This window comes from Python bivittatus, unplaced genomic scaffold (genome assembly GCF_059951505.1).
Source record: "Python bivittatus isolate LINGU-HERP-01145 unplaced genomic scaffold, Pbiv_v1 ctg000510_np1212, whole genome shotgun sequence".
Lineage (NCBI taxonomy): Eukaryota > Metazoa > Chordata > Lepidosauria > Squamata > Pythonidae > Python > Python bivittatus.
The window spans coordinates 2,529,522-2,550,458 of record NW_028277081.1 but is presented as its reverse complement, the minus strand read 5'-3'; the positions used below and the strand labels follow the sequence as shown (position 1 = coordinate 2,550,458).

General features: G+C 58.5%; 3 protein-coding genes across 4 annotated transcripts; 2 read left to right on the top strand and 1 right to left on the bottom strand.

Moving 5' to 3' along the window:
* The first annotated feature begins 276 nt into the window (after positions 1-276).
* EFHD2 (EF-hand domain family member D2) lies at positions 277-9,302 on the top strand. Its single transcript, XM_088147672.1, has 4 exons — positions 277-1,026; positions 5,485-5,632; positions 6,127-6,261; positions 7,240-9,302. Exons 1-4 carry the CDS (start codon positions 809-811, stop codon positions 7,372-7,374), a joined length of 636 nt encoding a protein of 211 aa, XP_088003798.1. The 5' UTR covers positions 277-808; the 3' UTR covers positions 7,375-9,302.
* Positions 9,303-10,468: 1,166 nt separating this feature from the next.
* LOC103063644 (chymotrypsin-C) lies at positions 10,469-13,356 on the top strand. Its single transcript, XM_007423135.3, has 8 exons — positions 10,469-10,612; positions 11,161-11,249; positions 11,604-11,701; positions 12,201-12,323; positions 12,447-12,583; positions 12,671-12,816; positions 12,984-13,133; positions 13,285-13,356. The coding sequence occupies exons 1-8, from the start codon at positions 10,573-10,575 to the stop codon at positions 13,300-13,302; spliced, it is 801 nt and encodes a 266-aa protein (XP_007423197.1). The 5' UTR covers positions 10,469-10,572; the 3' UTR covers positions 13,303-13,356.
* A 1,585-nt stretch (positions 13,357-14,941) lies between these two features.
* On the bottom strand, positions 14,942-20,922 carry CASP9 (caspase 9). Of its 2 annotated transcripts, XM_088147655.1 has the most exons (10): positions 20,723-20,921; positions 20,427-20,601; positions 19,754-19,900; positions 19,525-19,562; positions 18,530-18,706; positions 17,820-17,909; positions 17,188-17,335; positions 16,886-17,065; positions 16,088-16,197; positions 14,942-15,638 (listed from the first exon to the last, which is right to left on the bottom strand). In XM_088147655.1, the coding sequence occupies exons 1-10, from the start codon at positions 20,852-20,854 to the stop codon at positions 15,543-15,545; spliced, it is 1,293 nt and encodes a 430-aa protein (XP_088003781.1). In that variant the 5' UTR covers positions 20,855-20,921; the 3' UTR covers positions 14,942-15,542. The 2 variants fall into 2 exon arrangements, with proteins under 2 accessions (XP_088003781.1, XP_088003782.1); XM_088147656.1 differs by lacking the exon at positions 20,427-20,601 and having other exon boundaries at positions 20,723-20,922.
* Positions 20,923-20,937: the final 15 nt, after the last annotated feature.

The following is a 20,937-nucleotide window of genomic DNA, read 5'->3' as shown; positions in this document are numbered from 1 at the left end:
CCCCGGGGGGGCTCAGATTCAAGCAGTCTCTGGCTGGGGAGGGCGGATTTGTGCTGGTGTGGGCTCCGGTGGTGCATCTCATTTTAGGGACTTATTGGGGGGCGCTTCCTGAAAGATTTGGGGCGCCCCTTCCTCTTGGGCGCTTGCTTTGCCCGCCCGGTCAAGAGGACCTTCCACGCCGGGGTTCGCGGGCTCCCGCAGTGGGACGGATCGGGCGGGGACTCCGCGCGGCCTCCACCCAGCAGCGGCGCCGCGGTGCGTCCGGTGCGCGCCGGCCACCGCAGCCGCGCTCGCAGCCGCCCGGCCCGGAGCCCGCCTGCCCCCGCGGCGCTGCGTTTCCTGGGTCTCGGCGCCAGAGGCGGCGGGGGGCGGGGAGCGCCGAACTACGGCTCCCGGCAGCCCCCGTGGGCCAGGAGGATGGGGGCTGTAGTCCCCCGCTATTGGGCCCTGGCTCGGGCCGGGTGCAGAGCCGGGGGGAGCGGGGCGTCCCGGCCCGGCGGGGTCCTCGGGGCAGGGCAGGGCCGGGCGGAGGAGCGGCAGGGCCGCGCGCCCTCCCCGGGGCTGCGCTCCCCGCGGGGGCTGGGGACTGGGCTGAACTACGACTCCCAGCAGCCCCCGCCCGGCTGGCGAGGGCGCGGGATGATGGGAGCTGTGGTTCGGCGCGTCCGGGGGCCGCCAGCTGGGCGTCCGCTCGCCTTTCCGCGGCCAGCGGGGCGGAGCCGGGCGGGCTGCTTCGGCTGGCCGGCGGAGGGGAGGCGCGCCCGGCTGCTGCTCTGCCCCCGCCGCCGCCGCCGCCGCCGCCGCCGCGATGGCCACGGAGGAGCTGGCCGGCAAGCTGAGCCGCCGCCTGCGCGTGGAGGGCGAGGAGGAGGGCGAGCGCGAGGCGGAGGCGGAGGGGCAGCCGGGCGCCAAGCCGCCGGCCGGGCAGCTCTCGCCGGGCGGCGCCCACCGCGTCTTCAGCCCCTACACCGAGTTCCGCGAGTTCTCCCGGCGGCAGATCAAGGACATGGAGCGCCTCTTCCGCCAGTGAGTGCCGCCCGGCGGGCCCTCGCGGGGGGGGGGCGGCTTGCGGGGCCCGCGGCCCCTCCTGCTCCCTCGGGGGCGGGGGGAGAGCCAGACCTGGGGGGCGCGTTGCTCCCCCCCCCCCGCCGCCGCCGCCGCGCCTCGAGGCGCTTTTCTGCCCGGACCGGCTGCCCGGGGCGGGTTGGGGGCGGCGGTCCCGCGAACCGGCACGAGCCACCCGGAAAGGGGATGCGTCCGGACGCGAGCCAGGCCGCCGGCTCCCAGGAGGGGAGAAGCGCCCTCTGGGCGCGTGCAGAAGTCCCCGGTAAGGAGCCCCCGAGGCCCGGGACGCAGCGCTGGGCTGGGCTGGGCTGGGCTTTAGGGAAGCCCCCGCTGGCCGCCCGCGCCCGAGCCGCGTTTTGCAGGCCATCATGGCTGCGGCGCGCGTGCCTTGCCCTGGGTGCCTTGCCGCGCCGGGTGGGGGCGATGGGACCTGGAGTCCAAAGCGGTGGAAAAGCGCAAGGTCGGCTACCCCAAGCCTCGGCGAGGGCTCCGTCAGAGCCAGATTCCCCCCGGAATCGCCGTTCATTTGGGCAGCCTGAAAGGGGGCGATCCGCGTCACAGGAAATCCCCTTTTCCCAGCCTATCTAACCAGCGCACCCTTTGCGAAGGTCTTTTCGATGGGGATGCGCATCCCGGGGGGGCTATTTTAGCCTGCATTCTGTTCGGCAGCACGGATTTCTGTCACACCCCCCCCCTTTCAATTGCTCTGCAGCTCCAAAATTCATCAGCCTCTGCTTGTGGTGCGTATAGCGCAAATAAATTAGGGCAAGTTGCAGACAGAAAGCTGCCAGGGTTGAAATATATCCTGTATTTGTGGAAATTCGTTTGATTCCAGGCTGGAGTAGTTTGGTCAAGACTTGGGTGGTTATTATTATTATTATTATTATTGTTGTTGTTGTTGTTGTTGTATTTTAAGGGTAGGCTGATTTGCAAAGAAATGTAGGCCAATGACTCTGACACACAAGTGGAGCCTCACTGTTTAGGGATCATCTTCCTGAATACTGGAACTTTGGAGCAATCACCTTTGCGCTTCCCAGGATCCATGTCTGGTGAATCTGTAGTTGCTGGTCTGGGGTGGTGGGGAGGGGGGGCTTGAAAATTGGCTGGCATGGCTCTTGGTTGCTAGCAAAGCAGATGTGCGTGTTGCACACTCAACGAACGCTAGTCATGCAACGTTACACCCGTTCTGAAGCATTCCGTCAGCTGGCTTAGTGGAAAAGGAGGAGAAATTAGGTGTCTGAAGTGGTTGATGCAGTTGCTGACTTGTCCTGCCAAGGAAACTTGGGGAGCAAGGGCTCCCTCGTTTCCCCCCTTGACTGCAGCGAGGGAGCATCCGTCTCTGCCCCACCACAGCGGTTTCAAAAGCCTTGCCGTGTAATTTTGAAAAAAACCCAAGCGTTGGTGAAAACCAAGGACTTTCCCCGAAACAAAACGGATATGCAAAACCGGGCTTTTTCGGTTAGCAGCGGGCAAAGGGAATTGATCTTCCCGGAGGCCATGAAGGAGGAGAAAGTGGGCTCTGTGCTCCTGCAGGCTGTGCTTCCGATGAAAACTGGCATCCCTTTTGCTAACCGTTGCTAACTTAGTGGCTTGGTCTTCCAGCTGAAATGAACAGGAACGGACATATTTAGCTGTCCCTCAGCTTCTTCCAGATCTAGAAAGCGGGGGGGGGGGGGGAGCTTTAGCCTTTCCTTATGCAGGATTCTAGGTCCCTGCCCCAAGGAGACTGCAACCTAGACTTGCAAACTGCAACTCCTACGCTTTGGGCTGGATTTATGCCTCCCGACAACAGCTTGGGGCTGGGGTGGGGGTGGAGAGCCACCCCGGGGGGGCGGGGTCTTCAGGCGAGGGGGTGCATCCCCCTGGCGTCTTTGCTCCCATCACAAAGCGCGCGGCTCTTAAGAAGGTTCTCCCAGTGCGTGAGCCAAAGCGCCAGGGTTTGTCCTCCTCCGCAGGATGGCCAGGGAGCCAGTTCTTGCCCTCTGATCTCTGCCTGCAGGGAGTTCTGGGTTTGAGGGAGGCCTGTGTGAGAGATGCCTGATCTGACCGTCTCCTGCTGGCAGTGATACCCCTAAGCTAGTCCTCTGTTTTCTGGCCAATGCTGGGGAAAGAGGTGCCGCAAGGAGGCTGGGATGGGGAGCGGCCTCGCTTTCTGCTCCAGGATGGCCCAGTCCCCACTTGCCAGCCCGGAAGAGGGTCTCGGGGGGATTCCTGGAGGGCAGGTGCGTGCGTGAGCATCAGAGCAAGGCAGAGTCTGCACCACCCAGCCCAAATTGCTTCTCCACCCAAGAAGGCCAGCTGTGGAAGGATCTGGTTGGCACACCCTGAAGCAGGAAGTTTGCACAGAAACTGGGCAGCCAAGTCCTCGCACTTTGCAGCTCAGGCTTTGCGTCGGAAATGACTAAGCCATCCTGCCACCGTTGCGGAAGGGTGCCCACGATCAGAGGCTGTGGCTAGCCGGCCTTCGGGGCTTCCTGGCTGCTGAAGGGGCCCCAGTACCCTAACCCCTTCCCAGATCGCCCAGGGACTCCAAAGCCCTCGATCCCACGGCCCTCGTCCTTGGCCCTGATTCTAACCGCACTGCCATGTTGACTCTTGAGAAAAGGGAGGTCCCTGCGTAGTCCTGAGATTTTAGACCCCCCTAGAAGCCAAACCAGGACATTGCCCCATGGAGGTGCGGTTAGGTGCTGTCAGCCTTTGGGCTCCAGAGGCAGTCGTCGTCGTCCCCCACTTGCCTCCTAGCCCATTCCTCGTGGTGCCAGCTGAGGCCTCAGTCTGCCCCTGGTGCCCTTTCCCGATTGAGAAGGTCCATCTCCAGCTGAAATTAGCCACTCGCCTTTTTGCTTAATTCTGAAAAGCTGAGCAGCCTCGGGCGAAGAAGTCTATGGGAAAATTGGAGCCTTCTCTCTTCAAAGTGTTTTTATGAAAGGGCCATGTTCCTTCCAGGCCTTCTGGGCAGTGTAAAAGATTTGATCTCCCCTCCCAAGGGGTTCTTACAATTAAAAGTGAGAATCACGCTGAATTATGAAAGGAGGCTGGCGGAGAGGTGAGTTTGGTAACCCAATTCTGCCCAGGCCCAAAAGCGGCATGGCAGGCCAGGGAGGCTGGCAGTTTGGAGAGGCAGAGGGTTCGCTGTCATGCCTCGTTCCACTTTCAAAATATTAGTCCCTTTGCAGGCTTGGCTTGGCACAGTATTGGGAGCAACCCAGGATCACCAGGGGCTGCCCGTCTCATTCTGCAGGAAAAGAAGTAACTGAACGGAAAAGGTTTGCAAGGGTTGTGGGCGGCACATCACACCTTGTGTGTGCAGACATGCTTGTGAAGCGGAAGGGCAGCCAGCGAAGCATTGCTAAGCGGCTGGCTGTTACTCCGTCGCTTCGACCGAAACGGCGTTTTTGTAGACTTTTTGATAAGGGCTGTGGAGGGTCACACCCTTGCAGTTCCAATAATGCTCCTCTGATTTGGGCTGGGATTTAGCTCCAAATATTTTGCTTTTTCTTCCTTTCCTTATCTGCCCCCCACCCCGACCACCTTTTTTGCCCCAACAATTGGCCTCCTCTCTCGGCCTGCGGCTGCTCCAAGCCGGTCCTTTGGGCATCCTCTTCAGCTCTGCTCCTTTGAGGGAGGAACCAAAAGGCAGGATAATGACCCCCCCACCTCTGGTCTATCTGTAACCCCTCGGCCGGCACAGAAATGCAAGCCAGGGATTGCTTGCGGCTTCAGAAACCTACTTTATTCTGGAGGAAGCAGCGCTGTGCAGGAAAAGGGTCCTTCCTGCAGTGTTTGCTGAAGGAGATTCTGCTTTGGAAATGCTTCCCAGGAGAAGAAAATGCCAGCGGGGCACTGAGTGAGGTGGCAAAGGAGCAGGTAGGAATGGCTGCCTTCCCCAGGCCAGCCTCTCCGCAGCCTCTCTGGCTCCCCGTCTGCGTGGCGGCCAGGGACGTTTTTGAGGGACCTAAACAAGAAAACGCCACAGTGGCCAGCATGAGTTTCTCTGCCCTCTCCACCAATAAAGGCAGCTCAAAAATGCCACCTGGTGACTGGTGAAAGAAACGTCCCTCATGTGTCTGGAAACAAGGTAGAACACCCCCACAAATATTGCAAGAGACAAAAAGCAGAGAACTTAGAAGCTAACAAGGTGGAGAGTTTTGATGGTTTTAGAATAAGAGGAAATGAACATCCAACTTTTTGGATGTTTTTAATAGAAACAGATGCTTCTTTAGGACAGGGTCAGCCACTGGCGGCCTTGGGGCGAAGTGTGGCCCTTGGCCTAAATTGCGCAATCCTCAGCAGAGAATCAGAGCTCTTGCAAGAGGGGTCTGGGTCTCCCCAGGTGGTCAGTCGGGTGAGGAGGACGCTCAGGTCACCCCTGATTTAGGGCTTGCTAACCAAATCTTTGGTTTGGATCGCTGTTTCCAGGTATGACGCAGGCAAAGACGGCTTCATCGACCTCATGGAGCTGAAGCTGATGATGGAGAAACTCGGGGCTCCCCAGACGCACCTCGGCTTGAAAAACATGATCAAAGAAGTGGACGAAGATGTTGACAGCAAGCTCAGTTTTCGGGAGGTGAGACGCCACCGCTTAAACCGTCACCGGAGCAGAATTTGGCAGCAGGTTCAGCCAAGTTCCAGTTTGTTTCCAAGTGGAGCACCTGCCAAATTCTGTTTTCCACTTAATGGGGAACGAGAGCTGCAAAAATGGGGTGTCAGTAGGTGTGAAGCTTCAGCTGCACCCTAAAGCCCGCCCGGGCCTTTCTAGAGGGGCACTTGTCAGGCCGCGCTCCTCCTGTCTCCCTCCTCCGTCCTGGCTAAGAGTTTGGGGAACTCAAAACGTGCTCCTTCTGCTCGGTGTCTGCCAGGAGAGGGGCAGGCTGTCCAGTTCGGATTTCTTTTACCTTTGCTTTTCCAAACTGCTTTGGCCCCTCTGCGCAATCCCCGGATGGCCAGCCTCGGGACCCTCCTGCCAGGCCTCACCAGCAGCAACTCCGAGGGTCTCGGACTGTTGATGCTTACGGCAGGTTTCTGTTTCTTCCCCGGCCCCCGAATCTGTTCCCACTGCAGTTCCTTCTCATCTTCCGGAAAGCGGCTGCAGGGGAGTTGGAGGAAGACAGCGGTCTGCACGCCTTAGCCTGCCTCTCGGAGATCGACGTCTCGACGGAGGGCGTGAAAGGAGCCAAAAGCTTTTTCGAGGCCAAGGTAAGGAAGGGGCGGGTGGGAGAAGGGGCCCGTGGATACAGGAGTGCAGCAGACCTGTTGCTGGAGAGGAGAGTCCAGGGCGGATCCCGCGCTCCCCTGCAGCTGTGGGCGCCTTCTGATTTGAGATATTCCAGACACAATTGATGCAAGCAGGAAACAGCTCTTCCAAGCTCGGAGATTTGGAGCAGAACCTGTGGAGGTGCTGGGACGGTCATAACTCTAGGCACCAGTCATAAGTCACTTTTTTAGCACCGTCATAACTTCGAATGGTCGCGAAACAAATGGTTGTTAAGCAAGGACTACCTGTAGTTCCTAGCCTAGCAAGGAAACATCTGCGTGCCGCATTTAATTTGGATAAATCCTTGTTGGGCATCACAGTGCCTTTGCTCTCTTAAGCCAGAACAGGATGGCTTCAGAGCATGGGCAGAATCTCTGCAGTTCAGAGGGACTAGAGACTTCTTTTTAAAACAGACGTTGGGGCTGTGCTGCAGGATTCCCACCAATCTCCTCCACCCTTGGCTTACCCTGAGCTTAGTTGTTGAGCTTTTCCAGCATCCAGGATCAACAGTCACTTCCCACTGCAGCCAGTACAGGTAGTCCTCACTTAACAACCATAATAGGGACCAGAAAACTGGCTGTTAAGCAGGGTAGTTGTTAAATCAGACCCAATTTTCTGACCTTTTTTGTGGTTGTTAAGTGAATCACATGGTTCCCCATTGATTCTGCTTGCCAGAAGACAGCCGGGAAGGTTGCAAATGGTGATCATGTGACCCCAGGACGCTGCAACCGTCATACGTGTGAGCTGGTTGCCAAGTGCCTGGATCGCAATCACATGGCTGTGGAGGTGCTGGGATGGTCATAACTTCAGGCACCAGTCATAAGTCATTTTTTTAGCATTGTCATAACTTCGAATGGTCGTGAAACGAATGGTTGTTAGGCGAGGACTACCTGTAGTTTCTTGCCGTCTTCTCCCTGCAGGTCCAAGCGATGAACGTCACCAGCCGCTTCGAAGAGGAGATCAAGGCGGAACAGGAAGAGAAGCGGCGGCAGGCAGAGGAGCTGAAGCAGAGAAAGGTGGCTTTCAAGGAGCTGCAGTCAACCTTCAAGCAGTGACGGGCCGGACCAAGCAGAGCCATCGGCAGCCGCGGCTCCCATCAAGCCCGCCAGCAAGCTGAACTGCAGCCCCCGGTTCTGGCTTCGTGCTTCGAGCAGCCGCTTAATTTGCAAGCAATAAGCCCCTCCCCACGCTGCAAAAACCCCACCCAGTGTTTGCAGGTCAGGTGGCCGCTAGAAGCACAAGAGCCAGAGAGGTCCTGGTCTGTCGGCAACCCCGTGTGGTTTATGGATGAACCGCTGTGGAAAGATGGGCCTTTGAGCCCCCAGACCCATTCGGAGGGTGCCGCTGTTCCTTGGCCTGTAAAGATTTGCACCCCCCCCCAAGCCAGCCGTTCCGTGTTTCTTTTACCGCGTTTTTGTCTTCTGTCCGTCGGTCTCGTGACTCTCAGTGTCTCCTGGTCCCAGGCTTGCGGACTTGACGCGTGAATCGTTTTGTTCTCCGGCTGCGGTTGTGGTGCATGGATGTGGCTTGCTGTTAGAGGCGGGGCAGGGTCTCCCCCCCCCCCGCTGCTTGTGCAGAAATGCCATTTTTGTGTGTGCAGCCTCTGCTGAATAAATCGCGCTTGGATTCTGCTTTCTCCAAAGTGGGCACCCGCCGTGGGCATTGAGGCTCCAGCTCCCGGGGTGCCTGGCCGTGGTGGCTGCACTTCTGTGGGACGTGGCCCTGGCACGGGGCGGGGCCTTCTTTGGGGGAGAATGGAAGCCCCTCCAGGCTTCCTTTCAGATCTCCGCTCTCTTTTCCCTCCTCGATCTTGGTTGATTCTGGAGTTCAGAAGTTTGCTCTGGCTGTTCCCCGGCAGGAGATGAGGGGAGCCGGAGTCCGGCGCGTCTGGGGGACAAGGCCAATTTATGGTGTGTGTTTGTGCGTGTGTGTGTGGTACGTGTGTGTTTATATCCAGGCAGTAATCCCCAAGTTATGGAGCTGTGTTGTTGTATAGAAGCGTTCTGATGGCAGGCACAAAGCGGGGAGGGTCCCGAATGGGCCTTTCCCAACGGATTTGGGGCAGATGCGCCCATCTCCAGGACCACGTCCATTTGAACTTGCTTTATAGCGTAAACGCAGTCCTTGGAGCTGCACGGCGTGCCTCGGTTCACACGTTGCGCTGGGCCAAAGCGTGTCTGTTCCCGCAACGGCCAGGACTGGGTTAAAATCGTTGCTAAGGTCATCTCATTCAACCCCCAGCCAGAGCGAAAAAGAGGACGTTCGTAGTGGTGCAATCAGGGTCCCCCTCGCCACCGACGTATCCGGGAAGGGGGCAGTCTTACTCCCTCCACTTTTCATCGTCCCGCACGGCTGGAGAGTGGGAGACACCAGGTGTGTAGGAGGGGCTGTCCTCAAGGCCAGTGGGGTGACTTCCGCACGAGGGGGTCTTTTGTAGGCAGACCCCCGTTTATGGCTTATGCAACCAACCTCCGAAACGTTTGCTTAATGCAATGTGTGAGTCCAAACGTGGCCAAGAACCTGGGGTGGGGCAAGAGCTAGTCCAGTGGGGGCTTGTCCAACAAGCCATGATTCAAGCAGATCCGGCTTAGTGCTTTGCAGGGCCCCGTCTGACTGTGGCTGGAGGTTTATCCCCCAAGGGGCTTTCCACCGCCGGTTTTCCTCTGTCCCCCTGGAAGCTTTCGAGCCGCTTGCTTGCTTTCGTGCCAGGCTTGTGTTTTTTGGCTAAGAAGCACCCCTGAAAGTTTGCCTGCTTTTTCCTGGGGCCGTGTGAGGGGCTCGGGGACAGGAAGGGCCTTGCGCCAGATCTCCCCTTCGGCTCCTCAGTCGCTCGTTCCAGTCTGCTCAGTGGATGGGTTTAAAATCTGCGGGTTGGGGGGGTGCTGCTTTTGGTTTCAAAAGCTGCTCCATTTCAGTGGTATGATTTTATTTTTTTTACCCAAATATTATTAAAACAAAACTATATTTCATAAGCTCATTGTGATATCCAGGTTCTCTCTCTTGTCTTTCTTGGCGGGGTCGGGATTGGGAAGTGGGGTTGAACCTTTGCGCCTTTCTTGTGGCTGGGCTTACTGACTCGAGCAACCTCTCCAATCTGCTGGAGAGGCCGGACGATGGAGCCGGCCAAACGGTTGGGCTCAGGCCAGACAGTCCAACTCAGACCCACCCCAGTTGCTCGTCTGATGCGCGGGGCTGCCCCGGGGACTACCCGGGATCGGTTAACCTCCCGCAGGACGGAGTCCATTCCTTGAAATTCAGGCTGGTCGTGTTCACACAAGGCAGGAGTCAGGGCCAAAACAGAGCATGGTTTGTGCCTCAGCATCTTACGGAGGTGGTGCGAACCAGACCGCCCACCGAACCATAAGATTTTGTTCTAGCGAGCCTGGTGCGCCAGGAGCACAGGTGGCATCGTCTCCCGTGGTCCAGGGCCTGGTGCGTAGAGGGGGCTGTGCAGTGGGCGCCATTCTGGCCAGGTTCGTACATTGGGTTAAACTATAAAGCAGGTGCTTTGGTTTCACCAGGCAATTGTGGCTTATTCCACAAGCCGTGCTTAAGCAAGCCAGGCCCCTCCCCTGCCTTCTTGTCTTCCAGTGGGAAGGGGGACAGCTGCGGAAGGACGCAGCGATATGGAAGTTTCCACCAGCTGTGCCAGGTTGGGCTTTCGGACGACGCAGCCGCTCCTTCTCCCACGGCTGGGGAGCCTCTGGGCCCTGAAGCTGGGGCCGCTGCATGCCCCCATCTTGCCCCAGAGCGGCTCCGCCTAGGCCCGGCAAGACCAGGGGCTGCGTGTGGGGCTCCCGAGGAGCTGGCATCGCTGGGCACCGGCCTTGTCCCCCCCAGTGGCAGGTTCGCTTTCCCTCTGCAGCCCCACCATTTTGGAAGAAAAGGCCTGCGGTGCCTCCGGGAGCCCAAGAGGATTTGGGGGGGCTGCCCAGCTTCCCCCCAGGCCCTCTTTGCACCCCCACATGCAAAGTCAGCTTGGTCCTGCTCCCCAGCCCTGTTGAACATTTGGCTACCCGGAGCAGCTGTGGGTCTCCCCCTTTCTCGAGGGCTGCAGGGACCCTGAGCAGTCCGCAGCTGGACCGTGACCCTTCGCCGTGGGGCAAGAGGCGTCTTTTTCAGAGGGCCTCTTTCTTTATCGACTGAGCGATAACTTGGCAAGGTCAGAGGCGCTTTGCTATCTCGCCCAGGGCTCGTTTGCTATAAATACCGGACAACGCTCCCCGCAAAGCCTACTTCAGCATCTGCCCACCATGTTCTGGCTGCTCTGTACCCTCTTGCTTGTGGCTCACGGTAAGTGGCGCTGGGCAAGGGAGCGATGCCCGCCCTGCGCCTCTGGAACCAGCTCATCCCTTCGTCAGCCTCTGTTTCTGCGGCTGCTGCTGGGTGCAGGTTCTAGTCAGTTTCTCTGGCAGTTTTAGCGCAGAGCTCAGCCCGGTCAGTCCTTTCATGCTCTGGGATGCCAAAAGCAAGAGTGACTTCTCCCCTCCGTCTTGAAGCGTTGCTGCTTGGCGATGCCTCAAACTCACCTGTCGAGCAGGGCAGATTTTGGAAGAAAAATGTGGTCACGCCTGTAGGGTGAGATCTTTGCTCTGTGAGGATGCAACTGGAGTCCATAACCCTGTAATTGCAGCCAGACACGAACACGAGTTTCTGCAAACTGCGCAGGAGCTTTTGATTTTTATTCTACCAATTTAATCCGTTCGGTCTAAAAGCTGAAGGCAGACGAGGCTGGGGAGAGGGGCGGTAGGCCATTATTGACAGTAAATCAGCCCATCGAGGAGGCTGCAGGCCTTCCATCCTCCCTTTCCTTCTGCGCTCACCTCCTCTGTTTTTCTCAGCCCGCGGCTGTGGCCGCCCCGTCTACTTGCCAAACGTTTCCCGTGTCGTTGGGGGCGAAGATGCCAGGCCCCACAGCTGGCCTTGGCAGGTAAGAGGCTGGGGTTCCTCGCTCGCTGCGCATCTGGAAGGGCCAAAGAACGGCCAACGGTAGGCGGGCGGCCTGGGGGGCTCCTTGCCACTGGAAGTGGGGGAAAGGGTCTTTGCGGTGCACAATGTTAGGACGAACGCTTCTGCGCAGAGCGGGAGGGTCTCCGCCCAGAAAGGGGGGCTCCTATCTGCTTCCTCGGCGGTGTGCGCAAAGGATGTGGCGCTTTATCTGGAGTATTACTGCAAACGGAGCTGCGGTGCAAAATGGAGGGAAATGAAATGCAGGAGGTGCTGAAAGCAACAACTGGGGGCCGGTCTGCCTCCTGCAACTGACCTGTCCTGGGGTCGCTCTCAGGTCTCCCTCCAGTACAGCAAGAACGGGGCTTGGGCTCACACCTGCGGCGGGACCCTCATTGACGCAAGCTGGGTCTTGACGGCGGCTCACTGCATCAGGTAAGCCCTGCGCCGGAGAGAGGATTCCCGGCCCCCATCGCCGAACGGAGGGAGGATTTTGGAGAAGGACTTTTTCTCCTCCTCATGTCAACCAAGCGACGTTACGGAAAAGTCAAGGCCTCTTATCGCTCCCTGTGCGCACGTCCCCCAAAACACACCTGCGGCGCCCCGCTTCCGAAAGGCGTTTGCCTGCCACCGTTTATCAGCTGCGTTTGCAAGTGGAGCAAACGTGGCACAGAAATTCCCCGTTTGGTTTCTCTTCCTGCCAAGCGAGGGAGAAGAGGGACTGCCCGTTTCCTCCACTTTCTCGAGGTTTTTGCACCCGAGGTGGAGAGAAGCATTTATCTGCCGCGTTCCTCTAGAGATGTCGGGGAGGGGGGGACAGAGCAGAGGCCTCGCCTTCTCAGAGGGCAACATTTGGGAAGGACAGATGTTAGGAAAGGCACGGCGGGGGAACCTGCCCCCTCCCACCTCCTTCCCTCCCTCCGCGCCTCCCTAGCTCCAAGCGCACTTACCGTGTCCTGCTCGGGAACCAGAAGCTGAAAGAGGCGGAGGCCGGCGAGGTGGCCGTGGCGGTGGAGAAGGCGATCGTCCACGAGAAGTGGAACTCCCTCCTCATCATGTGAGTCTGTCCGGAGGGCTGGTGAGGAGTGGGGCGGCCGCGGCCTGGGCCCAGGTCGCACGGGGGATTTCAGTCTCCTTCCGGAGCGCCCGGTTGGACCTCGACGCTCCCGGCCTCTTCCAGCAACGACATCGCCCTGCTGAAGCTCGCGCAGCCGGTCCAGTTCAGCGACACCATCCAGCCGTCCTGCCTCCCTGCCGCCGGGACCCTCCTGCCCCAGGACTTCCCCTGCTACATCACCGGATGGGGGCGCCTCTGGAGTAAGTCGGGGGAGTGGCCCGTGGGGTGGCCCCCAAGGCTGCCGTCCTGGGGTCCAACCGCCTCCCTCCTCTCTCTCTCGTTTTCAGCCAACGGCCCCATCGCGGACACCCTCCAGCAGGCCCTGCTGCCCGTGGTGGACCACGCGACGTGCACCCAGAAGGACTGGTGGGGCTCCATGGTGAAGCCTGACATGGTCTGCGCAGGGGGCGACGGCGTGATTTCGGGGTGCAACGTAGGTTTCCTTCCTCTGGCCAGCCTGGCCCCCCTGGGGTGCTTGAGCCCAGGGACAGCTGGCGGGCGCCACGGGCTAAGCCGCGGCTAGCTTGACTGCGGCCAACCTTTGCGGTGGCGGCTGCCCCTTCTCTGACGCCGGGTCCCGCGTGCCCCCTCTGTCCCCAGGGCGATTCTGGCGGCCCCTTGAACTGCCGCAGCGACAACATCTGGCAAGTGCACGGCATCGTCAGCTTCGGGTCCGCCCTGGGCTGCAACACGGCCAAGAAGCCCACTGTCTTCACCCGTGTCTCCGCCTACATCTCCTGGATCACCGCGGTGAGTGGGCGGCAGGGACCCCTCCTTGCGGCCGAGGGTCCCGGAGGGACCCAAGGGGGCCCCCAGTTTGAAGAATCCGCTGACTCGTTAAACACTCCTTCGATCCCAGGACCAAAACCCTCTCTGCTTTGTCTTTTTCCCCTCCAAATAGAAAATGAACCAGAACTGAGGACCCAGCTGGGCCGTGTTGTGAACAGCACAATAAACGTTTTCTCACCCCAAAGGACCTTGTGTGTGTAGCGTTTCCTGCCCCCAAACCCTGGGATTTCTTCACATCCCGCTCCATTATCTATGGGATAGATCGGTTAGTGCTGCCCTCTGGTGGCCAACCTGGGCACACAGGAGAATTGGGGTGTGTACGGTTATATTGGTGACTGCTGCCACCTGGTGGCTGAATTGGGTGCTGGCACCACAAGGGAGAAGTTGGGTCCTATGTCTGATATATCATCAGCGCTGCCCTCTAGCGGCTGAAGTGGGTACTGATGCCACAAAGGAGAACGTAGCCTGTACGTGGGATATACAGTACTTGGTGACTGTTGCCCCCAGTGGCAAAAATGAGTATTGGAGCCACAATGAAGTAGATAGGATGTACAGTATCAGGGATATGACTGCTCCCTCCCCATGGCTGATTTGGGGACTGGCGCCATGGGGGGCAAATAGGGCATATAAGGCAGAAATGACTTAACTGCTGTCCCTGCTTGGCTAAACTGGATTCTGGAGCCACAGAGGAGAACATTTGGTGTACATGGGACTTATTAGTGAACGCTGCCCCGTGAATGGGGGCCAAATTGGAGCCTAGAAACAGTGGAGGAGACCCTATCGATGGGATGCCTCAGTGGGGGCAAAATGGAGGCAAAGGATAGGGCATATCTTGGTGGATGGTGCCCCCCAGTGGCTGATTGGGGTACTGGGCCCATAAAGGAGAACTTAGGGCATATATGGCCAGTCACAGGCTGCTGCCCCTGGTGGCTGAATTGGGTTCTAGCACCACAAAGATGGGGTGTACAGGCATGTCAGTGAGTGCTGCCCCCTGGTGGCTGAACTGCACACTGGAGGTATAAAGGAGAAAATAGGGCCTCCAGGCCTGACTGACCGGGGATGCAAGGGAGAAAATTCAGACTTTACGGGATGCTCTATCAGCGGGTGCTGCCCCCCTGTGGCCGGGTTGGGTATTGCTGCCCAAAGGGACTTGCTCCAGCTGCGGCTGGCCTAGATGTTCCCAGCTCATCCGGATACGGGAAAGCGGCTTTTCCCTTTCAGTGCCAGCAGCCCCGTCGGGGGAATTGGAAGGAGGGGCAGCTCCTGTTCCGAGTCTGATGCCGAATTATTTTCAGCCATTTGGGAATTGGCCAGCCGGGGTTGAGGAAGGGCTGCCTCCGTGTCCCCCGTCTGGTCTACGTGGCTTTTCCAGGCCTGCTGGCTGGAGTGGCTCCCCTTTCAGAAACAAGCGTGGGAACTGGTCCCGCATTCAGCGGGCAATATTTTGCTGCTATTCCGTAACATTTCCTCACTCAGTAGGGAAAAGGGATGTCCAGCAAAGCAGACGCCCGGTGCGAATGATCTCCCAGCTGAGGCTCCCCTCGTGGGCCTTTTCCCCGGGAATTTCTTTCATGGGAAACAGCCACGGTGAAAGCCGGGCTCGCAAACAGGTCAAATTTCTTCAAAGAAAGAGAAAATGCCAGCAAGAAACTGTCACGAGGGGGCTAAAGTCATCTCCAATTTGGTACCTCTCCATTGTGAATGAAACGCTGCCCGGCTTGTCCAGGCCTTCCTTGGAGAATAGTTGAAAGAAGAAACAGGCACGCGGCTCAGAAATTTAAATATTTAATGATGCAAAAGGATGACAAGCAATTGTGTTTATCCCTCAAAGTTTTTTTTTTAATTTATTTAAGATGTAATGCCTGTGGCTCAAAAAAAAAAAATAGAAATTTGTAAGAGCACCTTCTTATTGTAGTAATTCTGTGGGTGGGTCTCTTAAAATGGGAATGGAGGGAGGAAAAAGAGAAATGAAAAAAATGTAAATGTGATTCAAATTGGTTTGTTCCACTGCAGATCAACAAGCGAGAAAAGACCAAGACCAGGTTTCCATGAAACCCCAAAGGGCCAAGATTAGACGTTACCACGGGGGGGGGGGAGATCATTTTAGGTCTGGGGGACACACAGGCCTTCTCTACTTTTTGGTGGAAGGGAGGACCTGAAATACCCCAAATCTTTAGCACCGGGATGTCTCTTTAATAGGCAACAGGTGGCCTTAAACATCTCCCCACGGAGAACAGTCCCAAGTGCTGGTTGTCTCTCAAAACCCTCCCACTTCCAGCCCCCCAAAACGTTGGTCTGCCCAGTCTGGGATGGCCTGGGGGGGGGCTCTGGCAGCTGCAGACATGAGGGTGGGAAGCCGGCAAACATTCATCAGACCTTGAAGAAAAACTTTTTCCGGAGAAAGTTGAAATAACCCGGCATTTGCTTGTAGCTCCCCGCGACTTTTGCGGAGACGATGTTTCCCACCTGGGGGGCGAGAGAGGGGGTGAGAAACTGCCTCTGCAGACCCACTGCACTATGGGGCGCCCACCTCGGGCTGGGCAACATCACGGGTGGGAAACTGTGACGGACTGCTGGAGACAGCGAAGGCCAGCCCAGCCCAGGCTGGGTTCGGGGGCAGGCTGGAAGTAGTGCCCAGCCTCGCGGCTGCGGAGAGGACCCCGCCCTCGAATGCTCCCCACAGCTGAGCCCAGGCTGGGCTGCTCAGCTAGGGAGGAGTCTGGCTGCGGGGTGGGAGGGTGGGCTCCCGTGCCAGGGGAGATGCCACGCGACATCCGGCCATCGAGCGCACCCGCCTGGGTTCACAGGCTACCTCCTGCCCGAGGGTGCGTGACCCCTGGAACCAAACATCGCCCTTTTGGGCGTGCGTGGCAGGTGAGCCCCACCCACCAACGCCAGGCCCTGCAAGAGGTTACCTTGGTGAGGATGCTGGGCAGGTCCTCCAGGTGGGCGTATTGATCCAAGACCTGGTCCAGGGCCTCGATGAACCAGGAGCCGGTCTGCCTGTCCCGCCAGGACACACAGCCTTTCAGAAAGAAGCCCTGAATGTCAGAATTCACCCTGCCTGGGGTGCGTCGCCCCACCCCTCCCCTCCCCTCCCCTCCCTCCTCCTTCCCCTGCTGGCTGAATGGGGTGGTGCAGCCAGAAAGGAAGATAGGCCCTCTAAGAGATACAGAAGTCAGTGCTGCCCCCTGCTGGCTGAATGGGGTGATGCAGCCACAAGGGGAATTGGGGCCTATAGGTGATACAAGAAAGAGGAACAGCCGGAAACCCAGGATTGTCTTCTTGCTGTACGGCAGAACCTTGAAAGCCAGGCGCATTTTCTCTGCCCCATTTTCACAACGCACAATCCGGGCAGAAGGAGGCTGAGTTATTTCTGCTGCTTTCCGCTTTCCCTGGACCGTGTGGCTGCTCCATTGGCCCTCCTCGGGCCGGACCCATGTCCTTTCCCCTGACTGCAGCCGCCACGGGCAATGTGGCGACACCCGTGGCAAACGCAGGCAATGGCTCCCCTCCGTGAGCTGACCTGGGGCGTTTGCGTCCAGTAGCCCCACGGCTCTGTCTTCTCCCTGAGCTGCACTGCCCAAATCCAGCAGCAGAGGACCCAGGTTGCTGCCCTTTCCGCACCGCCACCTGCACGGCACGGACAGGAAAGCCTGCCCTCTGGTGGCTGATCTGGGGTACTGCTGCCGGCCCCAGCCCCGGCCCCTCACCTGGGAACGTTGGATAGCAAACCAAAATGTCGCTGTCCGTGGGCAAACTAGCAATGGCGTCCAGCTCGTCGCAGTCTCCTCCCGGCCCCCGGAAGGGAGTTGCGTCCGACTCGACGGCCTTTTGTTCCAGCTGGTCCTCCGGTGTGTCGGCATCCACTTGAAAGCCTTCGTCTCTTTCCTCTAGGAAGGCAAACAGGTTTGGTTTCCCAGCACCCCGGCTTGGGCCACGCGGCTCTTTAATCTGGAAACCGAAGGCCACCGAGTTTCGTCAGGGGCCTCTCCTCCAGGACACGCCGCCTCACCTCCTCCGCAGGCTTGAATGAAGAACAATTTTGGCTTCCCCCTAAGGCTGGGGCAGTGGAAGCCGTTGAAATAGCTGACCACCTTCTGCACCGCAATGCGCTGCCCGTCCGTTCCAAAGATCGCGCCAGGAAACTGGATGTGGTAGCTCTGGAAGAGGCCAAAAAGAAACTCAACAGGGACTCCCGGAAGGGGAGACGCCCCACAGGAGCACCGCAGCTCCCAGAGTGTTGTTCTCAGCAGGCACAGGCTTCGGCGGTTCACGTTTTGGTCTCAGCCCTTCGAGAAGGCGAGGGGGCCCTCCAGGAAAACGAGGCCCTTCGAGGAGTTCCATCTGGCAATGCTCTTATCAGAAGCTTTACAAGAAGCCCAAGTGATATTTTTTTGTCTCGTGATCCTCCTGATTTCTAGGCAGCAGCGCTTGAAGTTTATTTACTCTGGGAACAGCAGGGCGTAACTCTTCGGAAAGGAAGGAGCTGCGCTCTCAGTGGTCTCATCCGGCACCCCCCCCCCGCCTGCCCCGGATTCACTGCTGACCCTGGATGGTACAGCGGAGGTGGGGTGACGTTACGGGGAAAGCCCCCACCCTCTGCCCAGAAGGCCGTGCACACAATCAGCGCTGGCCCCCGCCTACCTCACAGCCGTGGGAAAGGACCACCACCACGCAGCAATCCAGGGCTCCGTGGTCGCGTCTTGACAGTCCCTGCAGCTCCTGAGCGATTTCCTGTGGATGTTTCCAGGGAGGCCGGGTTAGACGAAATGCCAGCTTGGACAGCATCTGAGACAAGCTGCAGACTAGAGGGGCTGAGTTAATGTTTCTGGGAATGGCGGCCCTAACTCAAACTTTTTCCAGGCAATTTAGCTGTGGGGGGGGAGGCCGGCACTAAGGACTCTCCATCCAGCATTACCACTGCAAGGCCATTTTTGTTTCGGCTTCTTTCTAACAACAACGCGAGGCCTGGAAGGAAGGGGGGGAACCGGGATGGACTCTGCACGGGGAAGGGGCTCACGCAGGCCACCGCTGGCTCCTGAACAGAGCCAGATGCTCCTGAACAGCAACAGCGACGCGTCCTCATCACGATTCTAAAAATATACATTTTAATTGCAACTCTTTTATAGTTCATACTTTTAATTCATTTTTGCATTTTCTATACACAAAAATCAATAACGAATTAAAAGTCAGTTGACTCTGAATGCTACGACTGCTGGATGGGGTCAGTTTGAAGATGCTACAGCAGGTCCTGTCCAGAGCCAGGGGTGCAACTAGACGTTCCCAGACATTCTGTATCAGCGATTTTTGTTGTACGGGGCATGCCCCTCCAAGCCCCCGGCTGGGATGCTCACCTGAGCCGTAAGGTCTTCCTTTGTCAAGACCTCAAAATGCAATGCCCGGAACCGCTTTTCCAGCCTCTGGCAGTCGATGTTAGAGCCCACACGACACTTCAGTTCTGTGTCTGGGTTGAAGTTGACGTTGTTGATAATGAGACAGTAGCCACAGGGATCTGAGTTCAGGAGGTAAACCTATCATGACATATCAGAGAATTGTACCAGCATGTCGCCACTCCAGAGTGATCTCGAACCGTCCTTCTCCCACGGTTGTGGCTTAAAATAAACCCACGCAGGCGGGTTGGATGAGATCTGGAGACTGGTTAACCGGGATGGGGACCCTCAACTGGAGGTGTCAATGTTCTGTGCTGCCGAAAACAACTCTGCGTGTCAGGCATGCCCATAGAGAGAACCGTGGGGGAACCAACACACGCTGTGCAGAAAAATCACCCTGCGCTGCTCTTCTTCAGTTTGATAAAAGAGAATTGGCTTTGGATGTTTCTCAGGGAGCAAAAGAGCGTCCTTGGAATTCTTACGCTGATTTAGCAATGACCTGGCCCAGGGGGCATGGGCAGATAGCCGGTCTTTCTGTGCCCAATCTTCTCTTCCCCCCACCCCCTTTTCACCTTCTCTCAAGAGGAGATGAGGAATTCCTTGGGAGGGGGGCAGCTTTTCATAAGGAGCAGTGTGGGCAGCCAGGGAGGTGGAACAAAGTTCTCCCCCAATTTCAACGATCAAGAAAAGTTAAAAGAAAAAAAAAACCCAGCAATTTGAAAGAGAGTCCCAGTACCATGAGACTGATGGCAGCAAACCCAATGTCTCCTTTATAGGGGAAGAAATGGCACAATGCTGGTTTTAACAGAAAAGAAGGCAGGGAGTTGCAGGCTTTGCTCCTATCTGCTAATGCTAATAAGGCAGCCCCCATTTCTGGGGGATTCTGGGGGATGTGGGCACTGGGGAACCTGAGGTTAAACTCAGCACCTGTGCCCTGCATAGAAAAGAAGCAAACTAACCATTTCAGAATCTCCTTTGGGGTTCTCTTCTACAGAACCTAGACAATGAAAGAAAGGAAAATAATAAATTCAGCTTGAAGCATAGCAAGCTGGTCGAGTCACAGAAGCCACACCTTAGGCAAACCCAAGGAGGACTCTGACCCCTCTGCCTAGCACAGAGCAGGAGGAAACTTTGCAGATGGACCCCTTCCCTTCCCTTCCCTAAAAAGGACTCTTTAAGTTCTACAACCTGTTGCCAGCCTGGAAACGCTGAAGGAACCGGGGCGGGGGGGAGAGGCGATGGAAGGATCTGAATAAGCCGCTGCCGGCGAACAGGCGTCCCCACCCTCGAGGGGCCAGAATGCGACTTCCTGCTGCTTCTTATCCACCTCTTGATCTGAACAAAGGCAACATTCAGAAACACCGTCACCTTCGTACGCTTCTCCCTCCGCTCTCCCTTCCGGTCCCACAAATGTTTTCTTAAAACAAAAAAAATGGAGCGCCCCAGTCCCCGAAGCCAAAGCTGGTGTTGTTAACGTGACACGAAGCGTGCGCCTCGGTTAAACTAACACAGCTACCAGGTTTGAGCTGTTTTCTTCCTCCTCCGTCCGCGTTCTCCTTCCTCTGAGCTTCCCGCTGTAAAGCCGGGGTCGAGAACAGCCCCGCTGCCCTCCTGCAGGCAAACGACCGCCGTTTCCCCCCGGCCCCCCTCCCCTCGAGGGTGGGTCCCTCCGAAAGGGTCCCGGCTGACGCGCCGGTCCTCGGGCGGCCCCGCTGCGGCGCTGCCAATGCCGGGACGCAACTGCGCTGCGGCAACTGCTGCCGCGGGCCCATCTCCGCACCCACAGCGGGGCTCCCCCAAGCAGAGAGGGCCCAAAGGGGAGGAGCCGCGCCCGCCCCCGCCCCGCAGGGGGCTCGCCTACCTGGGCCGCGGGCCGGGCGGGCGCCGGGGGGCGCCGGGGCGCCGCGCAGGAGGGCGGCCAGGCCGCTCTGGCCGGCGTCGCGCAGGCACAGGACGAAGTCGGGCAGCGCCCGCCGGCCCCGCGTCTGCAGGTCGGTCACCAGCTGCCGGGCCTGGTCCCTCCGCGTCCCCGCGCGCTGCGGGCGAGACGAGGCGAGGCGAGGCGGGGCGTCGCTGAGGGGGGCCCGCCGGGGCAGGCCGGGCTGCGGCGCGGCGCCGTCCCCCGCGAGCCCCCCGCTGCCCTGGGCCGGGCGGTACCTGGATCTCCTCGAGCATGTCGCGGCTGAAGAGCCCGCGGCGCAGCAGCGGCTCCCAGAGCGGCTCCACCCGCAGCTCCTGCACCAGCCGCACCCGCGCGCGCAGCAGCCGCCGCCGGTCCTCCTCCTCCATCGCGCCGGGGCCCGGCCGGAGCCGCGGCCCGCCGCAGGCTGCGCATGCGCGCGCCCTCCCGGCAGGCCGCGCGGCGCGACCGA